Source organism: Anolis carolinensis, chromosome 2, assembly GCF_035594765.1.
Source record: "Anolis carolinensis isolate JA03-04 chromosome 2, rAnoCar3.1.pri, whole genome shotgun sequence".
Lineage (NCBI taxonomy): Eukaryota > Metazoa > Chordata > Lepidosauria > Squamata > Dactyloidae > Anolis > Anolis carolinensis.
Genome location: NC_085842.1, coordinates 159,779,669 through 159,800,024, shown reverse-complemented (window position 1 = coordinate 159,800,024; position 20,356 = coordinate 159,779,669). Strand labels below are relative to the sequence as shown.

Below are 20,356 nucleotides of genomic sequence, written 5' to 3'. Positions count from 1 at the left end.
TTATTTTTATTTCATGCTTTTAACTTCAGATATTTTTATGTGTATTTTTACATATGTGTGTTCTCAATAGCTACTGCTCATTTCCCAGTTGGAGTCTCTTGCAGGAGGTCTACAATCCCTCCTCCCCATGCTTTTCTCTCCTGATCAGGAGACCTAGGCAGAAACTGTTCTCTCTATTCTCTATTCTCTTTAGCCCCTTCTCCCTGTGCTACACTTGAAGTGGGATTTCTTCTACTTCCTGTAAGTGCAGGTTTTGCTACTGCTGCCTGTGGCAGAAAGGGGAATGACCTTTGTCTTACATTTGGAAGTTGAAAAAGTGATGAGAATCTGTTTTTAAACTTCAACTCAGCTGAACTTCAAAGAATACTTTGAAACTGCTGTTGCTCAATCTGAAAATTGCTCATAAGAAGATCAGAGCTTTAGTGTTTGTAATAATCTTTCAGTCTTACCTTCATCGCTATAAAACCAGTGCTATGATCATCTTGGCATTTTTTCATGCATTTTCTTTTATTAGGAAATAAAAATTGTAGACATATAGAAAATTAATAATATCAGATAGCAACAGATGTTAAATAATTCCTTCTAAACCACACAACAATTAAATTTGCTTTAAATGCTGAACAAGATAATAAAAGTCTTTGACAATACAAGATAATAATAAACCTTGAAAACCTAGTTAAGTCTTCACTTGCCACATGAGAATGTCTACTTGAATCTGAAATGTTTGAGAAGGGCACCGTCATGTTTTTACTGAGCAGATGTTGTATAGGGTCGGGGTTACCCTGCTGAGAGTCCAGCTGGAGTTAAAGCTCATAAAGCCATGTTTCCCCCCAATGCTTCTAAGAGCATGGATGGCTCCATATAGATGTTGTTGTTGTTGTTGTTGTTGCTTTTGTTGTTGTTATTATTACCCCACTTTTTTCTCCATAAAGAAGACTCAAAGCAGCTAGATTGTAGATAAAACAGCCTTTATTTCTTCAGTCTGGAGATTTTAAACTTAGTATTCTTAGTGTCTCGATCAGGAAAAACTTCATCACAAATAGCTTTACAGCAGGACATAGTTCATGAATTCTTCCTGCCTGCCTTTGTTTTATGATGGTCTTACAAAACTGGTGACGGTTATAATAAAAGAAATCTCACCCAAGAGTGGAATGATTTTCAGGACTGTAGTTGACCTTAGCAATGATTAACTTGCTACTGGCAATAGACCTGCCATTTGTTCTGTGTGTTTTATGAGGGCTGTCCATATTACTGTATATGCATGTATGTGACTAAGTTTCTGTGGGATCACTACTACCCGTAACAGTCCAAAGTCCACATGCTTGACTGAGAGTAATCAGGACTGAGGCTAGCCTAAGCACACCCTGCAGATATTGCCCATGTAGGAAACAACCTGAGGTACAAGCAAACGAGTGTTATTTGTTGTAGGCTCCTTGGTGTAGGCCCACCCTTGGCAGGTGCTCTAACAGTAATATAAAACTAGTAGATACTTGTTAATAGCTTCAGCTCTCCAGCCCTGTTTGCTCACAGTACCTGATGCCTACCTGATGCCTCTTCTCTTAGACCAGTGAGGTAGTGATAGATTGCCACCTTGTGGTACATCATGCAAGCTAAAACTACAATGTGTATTTTCAATTTTTGGATCTAATTTTATTAGCACATGTCTAGCATTTAGGTTTTATGGTATTTTTTTGTACAGGAGGGTTCAGTATAACTTAAAAATTTGCTGATACAACAAACTATTTTTTTATGTTTCCAGGAGTCCTGCAGCCCGAAATGTCTTGTATTGCTTCTTACAATGAAATAATTCCTCAACTTTTTTCTTTTATTATAAATATATAATATGTAAAAAACAAAACTCATTATTTATTTTAAAAGTCTGTGCTACACTTGAAGTGGGATCTCTTCCGCTTCTTGTTTGTAAGTGCAGTTTTTGCTACTGATGGCTGTGGCTACCTTACCTATACCACAATTACAATGACTCAATGAAAGAAGCGGAACAAGAGGATACAAATCCATTGGTTTGACAATTTAAATTCCTTTTCTTTCCCTAGCTACAGTAACACTGAATTGTCCATAACAACATTGGACTTGGTTTTGGTCATGTAAACATATGCTGGAATTCAAATTATTTGAGTAGGTACTCTTTGTTTGTTCCTGGACTGTCCTCAAAAAAATAAAACACATTTTCCGCATTATGACTCAAGAGCAGTTGAGAGGTATTCTGTAAATCCCTTACCACCACCTTTATGTTCTACATTAGTGGTTCTCAACCTCGGGTCCCCGGATGTTTTTGGCTTTCAACTCCCAGAAATCCGATCAGCTGGTAATCTGGCTGGGATTTCTGGGAGTTGTAGGCCAAAACACCTGGGGGCCCACAGGTTGAGAACCACTGTCCTACATCCTTGCAATTAGGTTGGTCTGTAGGTCCCACCTGCACAGCACTGGATATTCTGTAATGCCAAGATGGGTGGAGAAGGGTCATGGGAGACGGAAGATTGATTGTCTCTGTCTGAATATCTTTGGATACATGGAATAGGATCTGCTAAGCACAGAGGACACCATTTGCCAAACAGACCTTAGTTACACTTTTATCTGATTGGGGAGATGTGTCACAAGTTGTGCCACTGTCAGAACAAGGAACCCCCCTTCATTGTGAAGTTAAGGTGGTGTGAGGAAAAACCCATTGGCATTGCTTCAACAATAAGGTCCTAGACCATTATGCACTGTCCTTGCAGAATAGTGTGAGGCTTCCTGTATGCGGTTTCACTGAATCCAAGAAAGATTAGCTTATGAAACAGAAAGTCAACATCCTAATAGTCCTCCTTTATCACTGCTGTTTACTTTCTCCACTCAGAATGTTTGGAATATCTGGTGAAAGCTGATCATGCTTGGTGAGAAAAGGAGAGTATTATTTTAGTACTTATTTCCAAGAAGCCAAATTTCTTCTAGATTCTGCTTAAGGGAAAATACGGTTGAGCACTACATTTTCTGTGGGGCCGCTATTACAAAACACTTGGGTGGAAGTTCTTGTGAGCTGGATTCCTAGAACAAGCACCTCAGCTTGCAGCTTCTGTTGTATTCTATACTACCATGTTTCCAGGCTTACTTGAAAGTGCTAGTATTCTCTTTATCGACATGAACAACTTTCAAAGAATATTGCCTGCCCTTTGAGAGCAGTTGGGGAAGGTTTTCTTGTTTGTTGTTTTTGAGGTGCACTTATTACAAAGCTTGAAAGAGTTATTTTATGACTGTCACATGAATAATTTTTTTCCTTGTTCCTTGTGGCAACAGCTGGATTTTTAAGTCTTTATGTCATGTAGAGATTTTACTAACATAGTCTTTTAGGTCTCAGTATGAACCTTCTTCTTTCGCAGAAGCATATGTATAGTGGCATAGGTTTTTTGAGGTTATTCTTCTCATTTTCTATGTTCTTTATATTGCCTCTGGTGACTTTTCTCACATTTCCTACATGAATTTGAAAACAATGCAGCTTAAACAACAAACAGCTATGTTTAATAATAATAATAACAATAATAATAATAATAATTTTATTTGATTGATGTAACATTCATGTGTGCTACAAAGCTCCTGATCCTTAATACTTAATAAATGATTGAAGAAATGCTTATATTTGCAATAGACTCACTGTTCTTCTTTCTGTCAGGTATCAAAAGATGAGCGAAGCGATGTTGAGAGTAGTTCTGAAGAAGAAGAAGTGACTTCAAACAATAGAAAAGGAATCCTTAGTCCTTCAAACAACACCAATCGGATTAATGGCCATGTAACTGGTGACCAGTGGGCAGAAGAGGAGTAAGATGATGGGACTGAGAGGCAAATATAGACTTGCATTCAAATGTCTGAACGTGTCATGCTCCACTTTTCCAAGAAATCTTTAATCAAGCTGCGCCCTCACCTTCAATTCCTCCAGCAAATCTGAAACAGGGACAGTACAGAGTCTTGCACAGAAGAGATCAAGCTGATTACTTGTGCAACAGCAATTTCTGGTTTCACTTTTTAAAGAGAATAAGCCATTTTGTATTTAATAGTATCGCATGTTTGCTGGGGCGTTTGTTTATGTTTGTGATGTGTGACTGTGTGTGACAGAGAGGTTGAGATGAGGACGGGGGCTTGTTGCTAAGATCAACTCAAACTTAGGAGTATTTTGGCTGGGGCTCTGATTTTTCACATGGTTCTGCCTACCACTTAATTGCACTCCAGGATGTTATGACTGTATTGTCTAGCCTCATTTGCTTTATGCTTATGGAAGCCAGAGCCAAAGTTGTCCCTATAAGGTGTGATCTGTCCCTAAGAGGTAACCACGATAAGCTTGTGGCTGTGTTAGTAAGAAACAGGTGAAGGATTTGCTTAGTAGTCCATGGTGTCCCAGCAACAAATGTGTATGTCTTGTTTGTTTGGGTGGGGAAGAAAAAACCGGCACTCACTACTTTTGTGGTGGGGGTGCTGAGGTAGTATCTCCAAAGTCTTCACTTGAATCTCTTCAAATCACCTGCTTTTTTCTACACGTTCTATGGATTGGAAGCCACATAGGAATTATAGAAAGACGTGGATAGATTTGTGGGCTAGGATGATAGACATGGTTATTCTGTTGTGTGTTGCTGCCTTTTCCTTAGGACCAAGTTGCAAACTTGCCTATGGGTTTTGAGAAGTGCGCCACACCTGCTACAAAGCCTTGTGGTATATTCCCACTGGAAGGGAGAGGCTATCCTATGTGGACTTTGTCCCCCCTTCTTTTTACTCAAAGGTACTGCAGGGGACATGAAAGGCAGCAAAGTGTTGTCATGACCAGACTTTGAAAATTCCCTGAGTTATTATCATTTTATACTATTGTTTACTCTGTGATTAAATTTTTTTGCTTGAATAATGGATTTTCTGTGTTATACTTTACGGAGGAAGCTCATCTAGACTTCAGACACATTTTGCAAACCTGATTTTCATTGCTATGTTATGCAGGAATATTGTATAGCTGGCTGGATGTTTGACCACTGCAAAAAAAGTAGTAGTAGTACAGCAGGTTATTGAACTAAGCCTGTGTGGATGATATTCCATATGCATATTGAGGTTTTGGTTCTCACATATGAAAATAATGAGAGCCTGGTTTACTTGGGAAGAGTTTATGGAAAATGCTGTCATATTGTGATTTATCCCTTAAAAATGTCGTTCCATTTTCTTTTCCACTTCAAAGCAATCACATTTTGTCTTTTGGATACTTTATGAGGTGTAATTACGATTCCTACTATACAAACTTTAAAACAAAAACAAAAAAAAACTGCCCAAAGTTGCAAATTATCCTTTTATGCACCAAGATCTTCCAACAGGGTTATAAAGCATACATCTTCATGTGCAGAGTTTCAGATTGAGTGTGTTATGTAGTCAGTGCTGAATTGTGGCATATGCAACAAAGCACATGCCCAAAATTACAGCCAGATTTACAAGCAATCTTGAATTGCATAGATCCAGTTACAGGCAGTCCCTGAGTTACAAACATCTGACTTACAAATGACTCATTGTTAAGAACAAATGAGACAAGAGGAAGTGAGAGAAATCTATTCCTAGGAAGGGAAATTCACTCCTAAAAGAGTTGTCGGGGGAAAAGGTGTCTCAACTGAAGCTTTATCATCAGTCCTTGTTTCCACAGCAAGCCATTTTTTTTTCAAAATCCAATGATCACAAGGACAGAAAGTGCAATGAAATCTTCTGAACAAGGGCACAGACAGCAAAACAAACACCACAGGTGTGTTAACCTTTCCCTATGCTACTCTCTCACTCTCTCACTCTCCCTATGTCTGGAGTTACACTTTTAAAAGTGCCTGTTCTGACTTACATACAACTTCAACTTAAGGACAAACCAAAAGAACCTATCTCGTTCATAAATTGGAGACTGTCTGTATTGAATTATTGTGTCACCAAATGGTTTCTCCTTAGAAACTAGTTTAAGAATGGCAACTCATTTCTGAATATTTAGCTGAGTTTTCGGCACTTACTCAATACTTATGTAATTCTCATCAATCCCAGCTAGCATAACTAGTAGAGATGTTGAGGCTTTGAGGTCTTCTATTTTTGGAGTTTCTCATTCTTGCATAACAGATATCAAAATGCAATTTAAATATCTGCCTGAGTTCTAGCAGAGAACTTTAGTGTTACTTGATTCATGCCAAAAAAGAACTTTTTTCCTATTTAAAAATAAGAATCTGAAATGACGCTCTAAAACTAAATTAGTAAATCTTGGTGTCACGTGAAAGGCACTCTTGTCAACACTTAACTCCTACCTCATTTGTAATGTCAAATGTACCTCCAGTTACAGTCCACGTCTGCATAACATAAAACAAATAATTGCCCTGAAAAATAGTTTTCCCTTTTATGTGGTTGCCTACCATTTTTTCCTTTCAAATGGTGGGACAACATGATATTCGAGTAGAAACAATTCTATAAATGTATCTTTTATATTTAAAGTTCTCAGCTTCTATTTACAGAAAGGAGAAAGAAACTGCAAACAAGAAATGTAATAATTACATAATAGTGAACTCGCTTCCATCTTCTTAAACATCACAGCGTTAAATGTGTTTTTATGACCAAAATTCTTGGAGATGCACTTAGAAGTCTTTACTGAACATGAATGCAATGTCATGTTCAGCAAGTTTCATGGGGTCAGATGTTGGGAAGGCAGTGTTCAGTCTTTAATGGCAGATACTATCTCCTGCTGCTCAAGCTGCTTCATGGCACTCTTGTTTTGGAAATAGCGATATGCTCTGAGGCTACAGAGGTAGCCACCATACAGCGTAAGGAGCATCATGGAGCCTGAGAAGGTCTTATAGCCAAAGTCAGCCAGCTGCTTTGCAGAAACCATGATTGCTGTGGAGAAAGCAGAAAATGTGGATCACAATTAAAGCTTCCATAAGACGAAGGTGTAAGTCTCTCCAGGACAACAACAAAAATGCTTCTTATGCAGACAGCCTATGATTTTTTTTTAGCAGAAAACCAATAGTGCAAGTGTCGGTTGATGTTGCCAGCAAAACATTGGTGAGTAGTATATAATAGTGAGGTACTCTGTCTAGTCTCATAAGAAAGTGGTCACCTCCTTCCTGAGAAGACTAAAGCAGCTATTTTCTACTCTCATTCTTTAAGAACAAAAATCTCTTTTAAAAATATTATACCTGATAGAGAATAGTTACTGATGTTTTTTCACAGGTTTTAAGGAAGAATAGGAATTGCTAGGGAAAGTGAAAGCTGCTGGGAAATACTGTGAATGTAAATGATAGATGATTTATTCATGTAATTAAGATTCAGAGCAGCTTCACATTGCAGGTAACATACTTGTTTGCAGCACGTATCTTAGAAGAAACCCATGGAGAGAGATGAACTGTCAATTATAAAGGTTCACTACACATATGGCTTATGTCTTTTGAGCATGTACATGTTAAGTGGCTCTTATCTAGAAATTTCAGAGGGCTTAAGGTCAATGTTCTGAATATTTCTCTAAGGAACAGTGAACTTCCCAGTAGTGCTGTTTCCTTGGTGATTAACTCACAATGAAAGGTAAATGTACTAGCTGTCCTTGGTAATACAAAAATGTTTTTATTTCAACCTAGTGGTTCCCAAACTTTGATCCTCCAGATGTTTTGGACTTCTGCTCCCAGAATTCCTAACTTGGCCAGACTGGCTTGAGGTTCTGGAAGCTGAAATTATCACACCCAGAAGATCACAGTTTGGGAACCACTGTTCAATCCATGCCAGTCTCTGCTTTTCCCCCTGAAATATTCTGCAGTGCTGGAGTGAATTCTGGATCTACCGATATTTGCAAAGTTGTAATGTAGTATCCCATTGAAAGAGCACATCATAGCATAGCTATAAAATCTGCAAAGGGCAAATAAGGGCATAAGGAAAAGGTGGAGAGGAACAATACCTTCACTGTGCTACAATTTGAACGGCAATTTGAAAATTTTACACACATTTGATTAGTGTGAACTTTGAATGTGATAAACACATCCTGAGAGGCATGAAGTGGAAGTACATGTCTATATTTATATGCTCTGCTAGAAAAATTGAAAAAGGGCTTCAGAGCTAGAATGGATACAATACATAGATAAAGCATTATGTAGAGCAGAAGTGCGAAGGGTTGCAAAATGTCACATGTAGCGCTCTTTTGTAATTCCAGGCAGGCTCCCTTTTCTGATCCCTTGCCCACTGAGCACGTTAGCTGTTACCAAATCAAGTGTGGACCACCTGATCAACCCCAAAGCCATTAATACTTGGCTGTTTTACATATGTGGTGAAGTTATGGCTACATAAAGATTTCCATTCTGGGTTTGCTGTAATGAAGTATGAATTCTGAATGACTGGTGGCTAATTTAATGCTCATCTGTAACCAAACAATTCTGAAGGTTTTAGCTACAAAAGAGAAATCATTTTCTGTTCTGCAGTACTCTTTTGAGTTAAAGCTCATTTCAAATACAATTTCTTCACAGCACTCAAGGAGACATAGGTCTACATTTGGCTTTTTGACATGAGCCTTCTAAGCAGCTCACATCTTTTTAAAAAATGTCTACATCCAGAACACCTAAAAGGGAAACAAACTATACACTCCATTGTATGTTAACTAGATGAAGATTTTTGCTGGGAAATTAGCCAGCAAAAATTACACCTCTGTCCAGGCTAATCATGTTAGTGGGACATTGAGTGTACTGGCTCAGTTCAGGACCTGCCTATCTCTGTGATCGCCTCCTCTCCTACGAACCAACGCAAACCCTAAGATCATCCGGGGAGGAGCTCCTCTCGCTCCCGCCTTTGTCTCAAATGCGGCTGGTGGGGACGAGGGAGAGGGCCTTCTCGGCAGTGGCCCCCCAGCTCTGGAACTCTCTCCCTAAGGGGATCAGGTTAGCTCCTTCCCTGCCCATTTTCCGCTGGGAATTGAAAACATGGTTGTTCCAGAGCGCATTTGAATGAATAGGCCCAATAGAGCTGTCATCAGAATACTTCTTTATGTTTTAAAAGCGTATGGCACTTTATCACTGTTACTCATTTCCATGATACAGCACTTTATGCAACCTGTTCCCGCTGGTTTGCTTTTAATTACTTTGATTTTATCTGCTTGGATTTTAATGTATTGTCCATTATTTTAGTTTGTGTGTTGTTGAAATGTTTTAAGTTTTTGTCAAATATGTTGTGTCGTTTTGGGCTTGTCCCTGTTGTGAGCTGCCCCGAGTCCCTTCGGGGAGATGGGGCGGGATATAAAAATAAAGATTATTATTATTATTATTATTGCCAGGAAGACAAGAAAGAGTACATGAGAACAAAAGAGTAGGGTGGAATGATACCAGCAGCATAAAATAGAAGCAGAATGAACTTTACCACTTTGAAAACCTGATGAAGAAGAACATTTTAATTTTACCAATAAACCTTTCCAATTAAAAAAAATATTAGGGCAAAAAAGCTTTCAATCCAACCTTCACCCTACTGTTTTTTTATACTGGGAGGCATTCATTTTCTTTTGTCTGTTTTGCTTTTCCTACAATCTCCCTCATAAATAGCATGAGAGGTCCTTCCGCTGGTTTCATCCTTGCAAACAAACCTGTCAGAGGAACTGGAAGGTCACCCAAGGCACATCTTGGCTGAGTAAGGACTTAAAAGCCTGTTTTCTCCAGTTCTAGGGCAACAAACAGTGTTTTACTCTCAGACTGCAGGATCCAATTAGCAAAACGAAGACCACTCACATGCAGCTTTATTGGAACTAGCCTCAGAATGTCATGGAAGGAATTTATGATGTTCCCGGAATGTCAGAAATTAGCTCCTGACATTTACATGGTTCCTGTCCCCACCTCAACAGTATTCTTCACATGGGGCACACACACAAACAGGACCCACAAACCGTATATTTGATCCAAACTGATTATAGGCCACCATTTCCTCTGGTTTCAATAAATATAGCTAATCATCTTTAGGATATTGGTAATCAAAAGGAATGATTGCAGAGAGGGATTGGGGTACCACAATGCATATGCTGTCATCTGGGAATTGTGTGTGTGTGTGTGTTTTTTTTTTTAACAAAACAGCAAATAGGGACAGTTGAAATGCATAACATGCAGAATGAAGTCACCACAACATGGTGGGCCGAGTGTTGAATTAGGATTTTGATAAGGGTGGGGTTCAAATTCCCTTCTGCAATAGAAACTCACCTGATGACCTTGGAAGTCTCTTTTAGCCAAAGAGGAAGGCCATGGCAAACCCACTCTGAACAAACCTTCCTAAGAAAACCTCACAATAGTTACCATAATTCTGTCAACATAAAGGCACATAGCAACAAATGTACTTCTTGGAGTGCAGTCTGATACCACTTTAACTGCTGTGGCTCACTGATATGGCATTTATAGTTTGGCGGGGCATCAACACTCTGGTTGTTTTACTGGTGATAGCTGCAGCTGGAAACCCGACCTCCTGGTAGTGCATGAGAGCCATTGCAGTGATTTCAGCATTAGACTCTGGGTGGGTTCTGAAGAAACACGCCAAGAGGAAGACATGTCAAACAAACTCTTGCCAGGACCCCCCTCCATCTGGAAAGCTTATGTCTTCACTGCAAACGAAAAACCATACAGATATAGAACAGGTCTCTATAGTCACTTGCGGACCCACCGCCAAGACTCTACCCTTGGAAAGTAATCAGACACAGCCACAAGTGACAACCTATGATGATGATGGCTGCCTCTACAATAGGCATTGGCAAACTTGAGCTGTCTGGGTGTTTTGGACTTCAACTCCCACAATTCCTAGCAGCCTATTGACTGTTAGGAATAGTAGGAGTTAAAGTCCAAAACACCTGGAGGGCCCAAGTCTGCCCATGCCTGCTCTACGTTGTAGAATTAATCCAGATTGATACTATAACTGCCACAGCGCAATGTTATGGACACACAGGAGTTGTAGTTTCACACAATCTTTAGCCTTCCCTGCCAGAGAGTGAGACCAGAGTTGGAATCCCCATAGGCCCTCTCTCAGCCTCAGAAGTCTAAAGCCAACAAAAGCAATGGTCAAGAAGACACATTTGCCCGAGGGTTGCTGCAAACGGGGAACAAGGTGACTTTGACGATCAGGAAATTCATGCTCCACCTCAATACCAAAGGAGTGTCACTGGTTTCACTCCACTGGGCCTAGTATTCTTTGCATGAGGCGCACACTTCTGCCGTTGTGAAGACTTCATACCCCAAAGCCTCAGATACTGATGGAGAATGAACGCCTTGTGACTGACTATGAAAAGGAAAACTATATAACCTTTACATAAGAGGCAGCCCTTCGAATAAGGGAAAAGCGCCCTGGCCTCTGAGGAAGGAGCACCCGCCATCACAAAACATGCCCAGAAATCCTACCTGAGAGATACTCTCCCCTTCTAATTGCCTTGCTTGTGAGGGCAGCCGAATCCTTCCACTTCCGGGACAAAGAGGCTCCTGGGTTATTTCTCTCCCTCTTCCTCCGGCCTCCTTTCGTTCTCCTGGGGCATTGCATGCACATAGAGATAAAAAGAAGTAAAGAGTGGCCTAACTACGCACTACTTTTGAGACTAAGGACTTGCCCATTAGATTGCTGTGAGTTTTGCAGGCTGTATGGCCTTGCTCCAGAAGCATTCTCTTCTGACTTTTCGCCCACATCTATGGCAGGCATCCTCAGAGATTGTGAGGTCTGTTCGAAACTAGGCCAGTGGGGTTTAAATATCTGTAGAATGTCCAGGATGGAAGAAATAATTCTTGTCTGCCTGAGACAAGTGTGAATGTTTCAACTGGCCACCTTGATTAGCACTGGATAGCCTTTCAGCTGAAGGGCCTGGCTGTTTCCACCCCCATCCTTTGTTGGGAGGTGTTAGCTGGCCCTAATTTTTTCCTGTCTGGAATTCCCCGTCGTCTAAATGTTATTCTTTATTTACTGTCTTTATTTACTGGGAGCCAGATTTTGTTCAAAGGAGGAAACCATGAAAATGAACAAAATCTAGCTATCAGTACAGTAGAGTCTCACTTATCCAACACTCGCTTATCCAACGTTCTGGATTATCAAACGCGTTTTTGTAGTCAATATTTTCAATACATCGTGATATTTTGGTGCTAAATTCGTAAATACAGTAATTACTACATAGTATTACTGCGTATTGAACAACGTTTTCTGTCAAATTTGTTGTATAACGATGTTTTGGTGCTTAACTTGTAAAATCATAACCTAATTTGACGTTTAATAGGCTTTTCCTTAATCCCTCCTTATTAACCAACATATTCGCTTATCCAACATTCTGCCGGCCCGTTTATGTTGGATAAGTGAAACTCTACTGTATTTAAAAAAACTCAGTAACCCAGATTTATCAATAGTTCACTCAATTAACTCAGAAGTCGGGTTTGCCGCGTGAGTCTATATTATAGATCTATGAAGTGCCTGACATCACGCTTTAACGTAATCCATAGAGACGTGAAAGCTAGACGATGCCGATTTCAGCCATTAGGCGAAGGAATAGACGGAAACGGGCCGTGGTGCATGCTGGGACGTGTAGTTTTTGTGGACTTTTCAATTCTCAGTCTGAGGAGTCAGAAGCCCGTTTTAGGGAAGGCGTTAAACTAAGCGGGGAATGTTTTGAGGGGGTTCAGGTTGCCATGACAACGAACCCAGAGCGCAAAGGAGTTTGTTGGGATGTGCCTAGCAATGTCAGAAGTTATTCATGAGGAAGAAAGCTAGGGGAGGCCGTAGCAGTTAGCTTTTGCCTTTCTGGAGGTTTTGGCTGCTGGATTGCGACTCTAGAGACCGGGGTTAAAATCCCTTCTTCCTTACAGGCTTTTAAACAGGCTGGATGGCCATCTGTTAGGGGTGCTTTGATTGTGCCTTTCCTGCATGGCAGAATTGGGTTAAACTAGACTTCTAACTCTGATTCTAAAAGGCCTAGATTTGTGTTTTTATTATACAGCAGCATGAGGAATATGACACCATATGTACTACCCTTGCTGGTTTGAGTCTTTCTTTGGTAAAGATATTAGGAGACTTATAAGAAAGGTAAGCAATTGTCGTGGTAGACCATTTCCCAGCAGGACAGTGGCTAGAGCTAAATTGGGTGCCCCCATTTGCATCACCAGGAAAGAAGAAATGCATCACCCAAAAGGACATCACCTTGCATTTATACAGAGATGCAAACTGAGTAGCAATTAGCCTTGTTTAAGCAGAAATGCAGTATATTTCACCATAACGAGCAGAAATGTGCCAGGGGACATTGCCTGCTCAGCTTGAGGTTCATATAATAATAATAATAATAATAATAATAATAATAATAATAATAATAATAATGCTTTTCCTTCAATTTTGTAAAAAAAAAAAGCATTATTATTGGAACTTATGCCTCAAGTACCACCTCCCAGCAGAAAAGAACTGGTGGGATCACAAACCAGCAAAGGTCGTGGAGAATGAACACGCAAAGATACTGTGGGACTTCCGAATCCAGACTGACCAAGTTCTGGAACACAACACACCAGACATCACAGTTGTGGAAAAGAACAAGGTTTGGATAATTGATGTTGCCATCCCAGGTGACAGTCGCATTGATGAAAAACAACAGGAAAAACTCAGCCGCTATCAGGACCTCAAGATTGAACTTCAAAGACTCTGGCAGAAACCAGAGTCTTTGACTCTGGTTTCAAAGACTCTGGCAGAAACCAGAGGTGGTCCCGGTGGTGATGGGCACACTGGGTGCCGTCCCAAAAGATCTCAGCCGGCATTTGGAAACAATAGACATTGACAAAATCATGATCTGCCAACTGCAAAAGGCCACCCTACTGGGATCTGCACGCATCATCCGAAAATACATCACACAGTCCTAGACACTTGGAAAGTGTTCAACTTGTGATTTTGTGATATGAAATCCAGCATATCTATCTTGTTTGCTGTGTCATACAACGTCGTTGTGTCAATAATAATAATAATAATAATAATAATAATAATAATAATAATATATCTTTATACTCCACCACAATCTCCCCAAATTCAGGGTGGCTCACAGAAGCACTCCCAAGTGTCGCATATAAACAACAATACATAATACATAGGTATATACACGGTTACATAAGTGCACATAAAATCCCACTAATAAAATTGTAAGAATTATATAATTTCCTAAAATGCAGTAGATCCTGCAAATAAAGCTGGCTTTCTGTAGTAACAAATCAAAGTACAGAGTGGCACAATCAGTGGATTATTGAGCTGACCACAGATTACATAGGGTCAAAGACCTGTCTGAAGGATTGAAGAGTGGAGGCTAATCTAATTTCTTTAGTGAGGGTATTCCAGAACTGGGGAGCCACCACTGAGAAGGCCCCCTCTTTGATTGCTTGTATCTTCTGCCCACAGGCCTGTTGTGACAAGATAAGGTATATGACATGTTGAGACCTTGATAAAAATGCAACATAAATGTAAAAAATTCCTAACAGAGGTTTGGCATGTTTCAATTGGAACACTTTCATCAGTGTAGTCCAAACATCCTAAAGGAAAGTTCTTTTTAAAATAATAATTTGTATGTTTATGTATGTGAATATGTGCTTTCAAGTTGCCTGTTGCCCTATGATGATCCTATGCATTTTAGGTTTTTTTAAAGGCAAGGAATACTTATAGTTGGTTTTACCAATTCCTTTTTCAGTTGGTTTTACTAATTTCTTTCTCTACAACACCAGCTGTTAATTGGCAGTCTCCCAACCAGTACTCCAGATGACTGAGCCTACCGAGCTTTCAACATCAGATGGAATCTGGTGCCTTTTAAAAGTATTTTAACCTTAAAGTGTAGTACTATCGTAATAGCAGTACATACCTAAATATTGATACCAATGGCTGGGAACCAGAAAAGAACCGTGATCAATCAATAATTTCTCTCAGATATTGAACCAAGGCTGCCTCGTTCAAATACACTAATGACTTTGAGAGCTGCAAATACCTCTGGTTAAACTGCTCTTGAAAAATAGCTTTCTTTTAAGTCTCACCACAACATTCTCAGTGATATCCCCCAAATCCAAAATGATAGAGTGGTTGAACCTGCCTTGGAACATTTAAGGTGTCTTGCTGTGAATCACTGAGTGAAGGAGAGCAATTGCTAAAGCAGTGCTGTTTTGAACTGCCAGATTTGCCTGCTATTTTTAGTTACGTTAAAATGTTGCTGACTTGCCAGCACAGAACCATTTGATATGTCTCCAGATCTGTAACCAGCCCAGAAGAAAAGCTGCTCTGGCACCTGACAAATATAATAACTCTGGGTTGGGATGGGGCATGCGAAAAAAAAAAGCAATTGGGAATAGAGAATTGGAGCAGAGAGAAGTCTTCTGAATGTTTTGCTTTGACGGCCCATTTGCATAAAATGAATGATGCATATTATTGGGAGAAAACTTGGGAAATTCTGGTTTAGATCTCCACTGAGCCATTGATACTCACTGGATGGATGACCATGGGTCATGTTCATTCCACAGTGTTGTATTAAGTATAAACTGGGGAGCAGGAAAGCCATATATGTCTTCTTGAGGCTTATATTTGTAATTTTCTAGAAATTACTAACAATAAACTAAAGATCGGGATCCTGCATTGTCAGATTTAGCTGCTTCTGTCAATGCCATCCAGAAGCAGCTGTCTGACAGTCTGCAGCCCATCAGTAGCCCTTCAGCAGGAGCACTGCCTGTCTTAGGACACAGGTTTTTGTATGTATGTGTCTTCAAGCCACTTGTCCACTTATGGCAATCCCATGAATTTTATAGGAGATTCTTAAGCAAGGAATACTGATGAGGTGATTTTCTATCATTTCCTAAAATACTGCTTACAGCAGTGCTTTCTAAACTGGGGTTCCTAACCTCAAACGGGGCCCCTTTAATTCAGTGTTGGAATCATGAAAAATTTGGCAACAGTGAAAGGTTTCTAAATGCTACCTATGGTTTTTACAGAAATCTATTATTAACAATGTACCATATTTACAGTGAACTCTGTAGAAAATGCTTCAGCTATACTTTATTAAAAGGAGAATCAGCCTGTTTAGCAAGCCTTGGAAATGCTGATTTATTATCAGTAAATGTTTTATTTCTATACCTGTTTTCCATACCTGGAGTCAGGGCTGTAGCCGGGGGAGGGGGAGGTTAAGGGTCCCCCCCCCAAAAAAATAAATAAATTTCAGGTTTAAAAAAACCCTGGTTTACTCATGAATTTTAAATGGTTAACCAAATCCCCGTGAGTGTCCACTGAAGTTTATCGATGGAGCCTGATTTCTAAATTATTTTGCATTCTGGAACTACTCTTCATGATTCGCTATAAAAAAGATTCAACCCCCCCCCCTCCGAATTTTTTTTCTGGCGATCACCCTGCCTGGAGTCATGTAAACATGACCCAGCTTAGCTTTCAAGATCAGACACGATCTGGTGCAGGATTCAAGATCAGACAGGATTCTGGTGCAGGCCAGGATATTAAGAGTATTTGATTAAGGTTTGGAAACCTGAGAGTCACAGTAATAAATATTGTAGCAGATGGCCAGAGCCATGTGTCTTATTTCTTCCGCTACCACCATTATCAGTTATCAAAATGTTCTAGGATAGTAAGGAGGATTTTAGCTTGCCCTGGAATTTCTAGCTCTGTTCTTGTTCACTTATTGTATTCTGCCTAATTTAATCTCTGGACGTATACAAGTGCCTTCTCTCCTTTTCTTTCACGAAAGTTTTCAGCTTGTTCTGCATCTCCAGTGCTTCCAGATAGCCTATGGCCAAAGTTTATCGTTCCTTCACATCTCAGCAAGGATTAATCCTATTGCTTATGCTAGGGCTGTTCCTTCTCAAGATTAAGAACAGCCCTAAACAGGCTGCTGTGTTGGCAGAATATAACTCCAAATGGCAAAGGGAATCCTTTTTATAGCAACTGCAAAGGGCAGAGAGCTTGTCATTTAGACCTGGGAGAGTTTCACAGAGCAGCTTTTATACTTACACAGTTTCCCTTGAGTGGATGCTGCCTCTCAAATCAATTCTACGTCCACATTATTACCCCTGTCTACTGCCTTGGCTGCTAATGACAATAGTGTACCACAAATGATCAGATACAAAGAGAAACTGGACACCTATTCCTCTGGTGAATATTTAAAAAAGAAAATTTGATCAGGAGCTACTTGTCACATGATGGTTGTGGGGTCTGAACCTATTGGAAGTCCCTCTTCTATACAGCTTTTGATTGCTGGCAGTAACCTCACTAGGGGGTGCCGTCTGCACTGGGGAGACTATCAGGAGAAATGACACCAAAATGACTGTTTATAATTTTTTGTGTAGTGCTTCAACAGAAATGTATTATTTTTATTAAAAATATTCCTGTAAATTATAACCACAAAAAACATGTTTGTCATCCCCAGTTTACATGTTATGTATCAATATAACTAAAAGAATAAGGCTCTGTGTGAATTTACTTTTTGAAACTACTTGTGTAATCCAATCAGAGCACATACTATTGTTTTCATTGCTGATGTTGTCAAATATTTTATTTTATTGATATTTTAGCTAAGGTATAGTGGTATGTTCTTGTATGGGTGGGGTCTTTATTTACTGCACAGGGTGACACTAACCTAGGGACCCCATGCCAAAAGTATATCTTTTTATCTTATCATGCTAGTCAAATTACTTGGAATTGGAAAGAAAAATTATTAGAAGCAATAATGAGCACTGCTGCTTGAGTATTCAGTAATGTGAAGTATTATAAGTATTATTTATAGTACGTAAAAATATTCCATGGGTCCGGTAATTTTTACTCTGATTTCCTGTATATCAGCAATAGAGAAAACATGGACTTCTAGATGTTGGTATTACATGTTTTTGTAAATTGGGTGCCCTCTTTTGCATCACCAGGAAAGAAGAAATGCATCACCCGAAAGGACATCATCTTGCATTATACAGAGATGCAAACTGAGTAGCAATTAGCCTTGTTTAAGCAGAAATGCAGTATATTTCACCATAATGAGCGGAAATGGGCCAGGTGACTGGTTTGTCTTCTCAGTTTGAAATGCCTAGGAACAGACCTTTATAGGCACACCTATAGTCATAGTCATGGATAGTCATCAAAATGAAAAGTGTGTGGTTATGGTAAGGAACTGACAAGTTCAATTTTAACAGTGATTGGGGGACAAAAAGCAAAAGGGAAGATGTTGCCTAAAGCCAAAGTGAGTATACTCTGTGAATGATGGGGTTATTAGAATGCAGTGTGCTGCTGACTGGAAACCAGACAGGAGATGTGAAAAATGGACCAAGAGGGCCCTCAGGAGTGTAGTGTGCCAGGAAACCATTGTCTCTGTTCAACTCAATGTCAACAGACTGGAGTTTGTGGATATATTCCAAGTCCACTGTTTCTCTTCCCAATCTTCCTCTGTAGGTTTCATTTTATCCAAGGACATATTAAGATGACGAGTTCAAGAACAATTGGCCTCTTTCTTAAGCCTTTTTGAAATAAGAGAATCACACAAAAATTAATGTACTGCATAAGAATAGATGGTTGTTAGTGTTAGAGCAGAGCATGGAAAACAGAGTTTTTGAATTGCATTTCCTTGAGTCTCCTAGCCTATACAATAAAGGGAAATGTAGTTCTTAAAAAATTACCTTTCTAAGCCAAAGGCATCTGGCTGAAGAAGCTGATTCTTGAGCGAATGCACCTTTATGACAGTGCTCTCAAAGCAGAGGTGATAAACTATAGAATGTGTGGAGTTTTTTTTTTTTTTGGTTAGAAGCAACTTTAGTCGCTTCTGGAGTGAGAGAATTGGCTGTCTGCAAGGACGTTGCCCAGGGGATGCCCGGATTTTTTTTTTATGTTTTTACCATCCTTGTAGGAGGCTTCTCTCATGTCCCCGCATGGAGCTGGAGCTGATAAAGGAAGCTCATCCGCACTCTCCTTGGGTGGGATTCGAACCTGGCAGCTTTCAGGTCAGCAACCCAAGCTTTAAGTCACGAGGCTTTAGTCCACTACGCCACCGGAGGCTCCAGAATGTGTGGAGTGTCTCTCTCTAACGGAGCCAGATCCATTTTGTAATAGAAAGGGAAACTGGTATGGAAAGCTGGGGAAAGTTGCAAAGACTGGAAAAGGCTTTGGAGAAACCCCTGGTAATTACATCCCCTCACATTTCCCCATATCAGAAACTGGAAGGCCACATCCAGTATCACACTGGTTGGGACATAAGCATATTCCCCACCCCCATTTACATTTATGTATTTATTTTGTTGGCTAAATAGAAAGGTCACAGGGTGTCTAATGAGTCTGAGTGTCTAATAAAAGGCACAGCAACTCCTGCTGCATCAGCAGATTAAATTGCCACGAGGGGTCAGACAGGGCTGTAAAGGTTGCTTCAGAAAGTGGGAGACATGTTAGCTACTGTGGGGGGAGAACTCTGTGGCCTCTCTCATTCCCACATACAGTTGTATATATTTGAGTCTGCAAGTCTCCTGCCTTGTGGAATATATCCAGCCACATAGCAAAAACTCCACCACCACCACTATCTGGCCCCTTCTACACTACCATATAATCCAGATTGTCAAAGCAGATAATCTACATTACCTGCTTTGAACTGGATTATATGAGTTTACACTGCCATATAATCCAGTGCAAAGCAGATAATCTTGATTTTATATGGCAGTGTAGAAGGGGCCTCTCAGAACGATTGCATTTGTGGATTATGTTATTACATGATTAATTGTGAAGCTATTGTTTAAACTGTTAATTGTTTTACTGTATTTTATAATTCTATTTTAGAAGTTTATTTTACTTGTACATTGTCTTAAGGCACTGGATAGTTGCCTATGTGTAAAGGTGCCTTGGGTCCCCTCTGGGGTTGAGAAAGGCAGGGTAGAAATGTCATAAATAAATGAATAAATAACACTCATAACCTGTTACCTCAATTCTATCAATAATCTTGCAAAGGGTGGGTGACCTCATACAGATCTCCAGATGTTGCTGGACTTTAGCTCTCAGGAACCCTAGCTTTCACAGTTATGCAATCCTGAGGATGTGGGATTATTAACAAAAGTGTGTGTCAGGGAAGGTACCAGTATTTACCCCATGGTTGTTTTCATGTGTGGCTCAACAAAATTAGTAATTTGCTTGCCAGGACGCTCAGTTTGTACAAATGCTGTCACGTTCTCAGTTCACAGGTGAACGGCAAATGTCCCCCTGACAATACAAGAATGAAAATGCACTAGGACCAAGGTACAACCATTCACTGCCTTTGCCAGCAATACTGAGTCCCCCCTTCACCATCCAGGTAACTGACAGATCATTTTCTCCCTCCTAGTTTTGGCCTGTGTGTAGTCTAGTCTAGAGCAAATGCTTTTCGTAAGAAGGCACTAAG

General features: G+C 40.0%; 2 protein-coding genes across 2 annotated transcripts in view; one reads left to right on the top strand and one right to left on the bottom strand.

The window, feature by feature from the left end:
- The window catches only part of cers5 (ceramide synthase 5), a 46,759-nt gene extending 41,874 nt beyond the window's left edge, over positions 1-4,885 (top strand). The window contains exon 10 of the mRNA XM_062970962.1: positions 3,668-4,885. Coding sequence (XP_062827032.1) covers positions 3,668-3,817 — 150 coding nt within the window. The 3' untranslated portion in view covers positions 3,818-4,885. The remainder of the gene's footprint in view (positions 1-3,667) is intronic.
- Positions 4,886-6,445: 1,560 nt separating this feature from the next.
- LOC100558522 (cytochrome c oxidase assembly protein COX14) lies at positions 6,446-11,528 on the bottom strand. The gene is made up of 2 exons (XM_003216930.4): positions 11,376-11,528; positions 6,446-6,873 (listed from the first exon to the last, which is right to left on the bottom strand). Exons 1-2 carry the CDS (start codon positions 11,515-11,517, stop codon positions 6,692-6,694), a joined length of 324 nt encoding a protein of 107 aa, XP_003216978.2. The 5' UTR covers positions 11,518-11,528; the 3' UTR covers positions 6,446-6,691.
- Between the last annotated feature and the right edge of the window lie 8,828 nt (positions 11,529-20,356).

Coding starts and splice junctions, on each gene's coding strand:
- LOC100558522 (XM_003216930.4), bottom strand. CDS start 11,517: ATGTGCATGCAATGCCCCAGGAGAACGAAAGGAGGCCGGAGGAAGAGG. Junction 6,874..11,375: donor AAGGGGAGAGTATCTCTCAG/GTAGGATTTCTG, acceptor CTTTCTCCACAG/CAATCATGGTTTCTGCAAAG.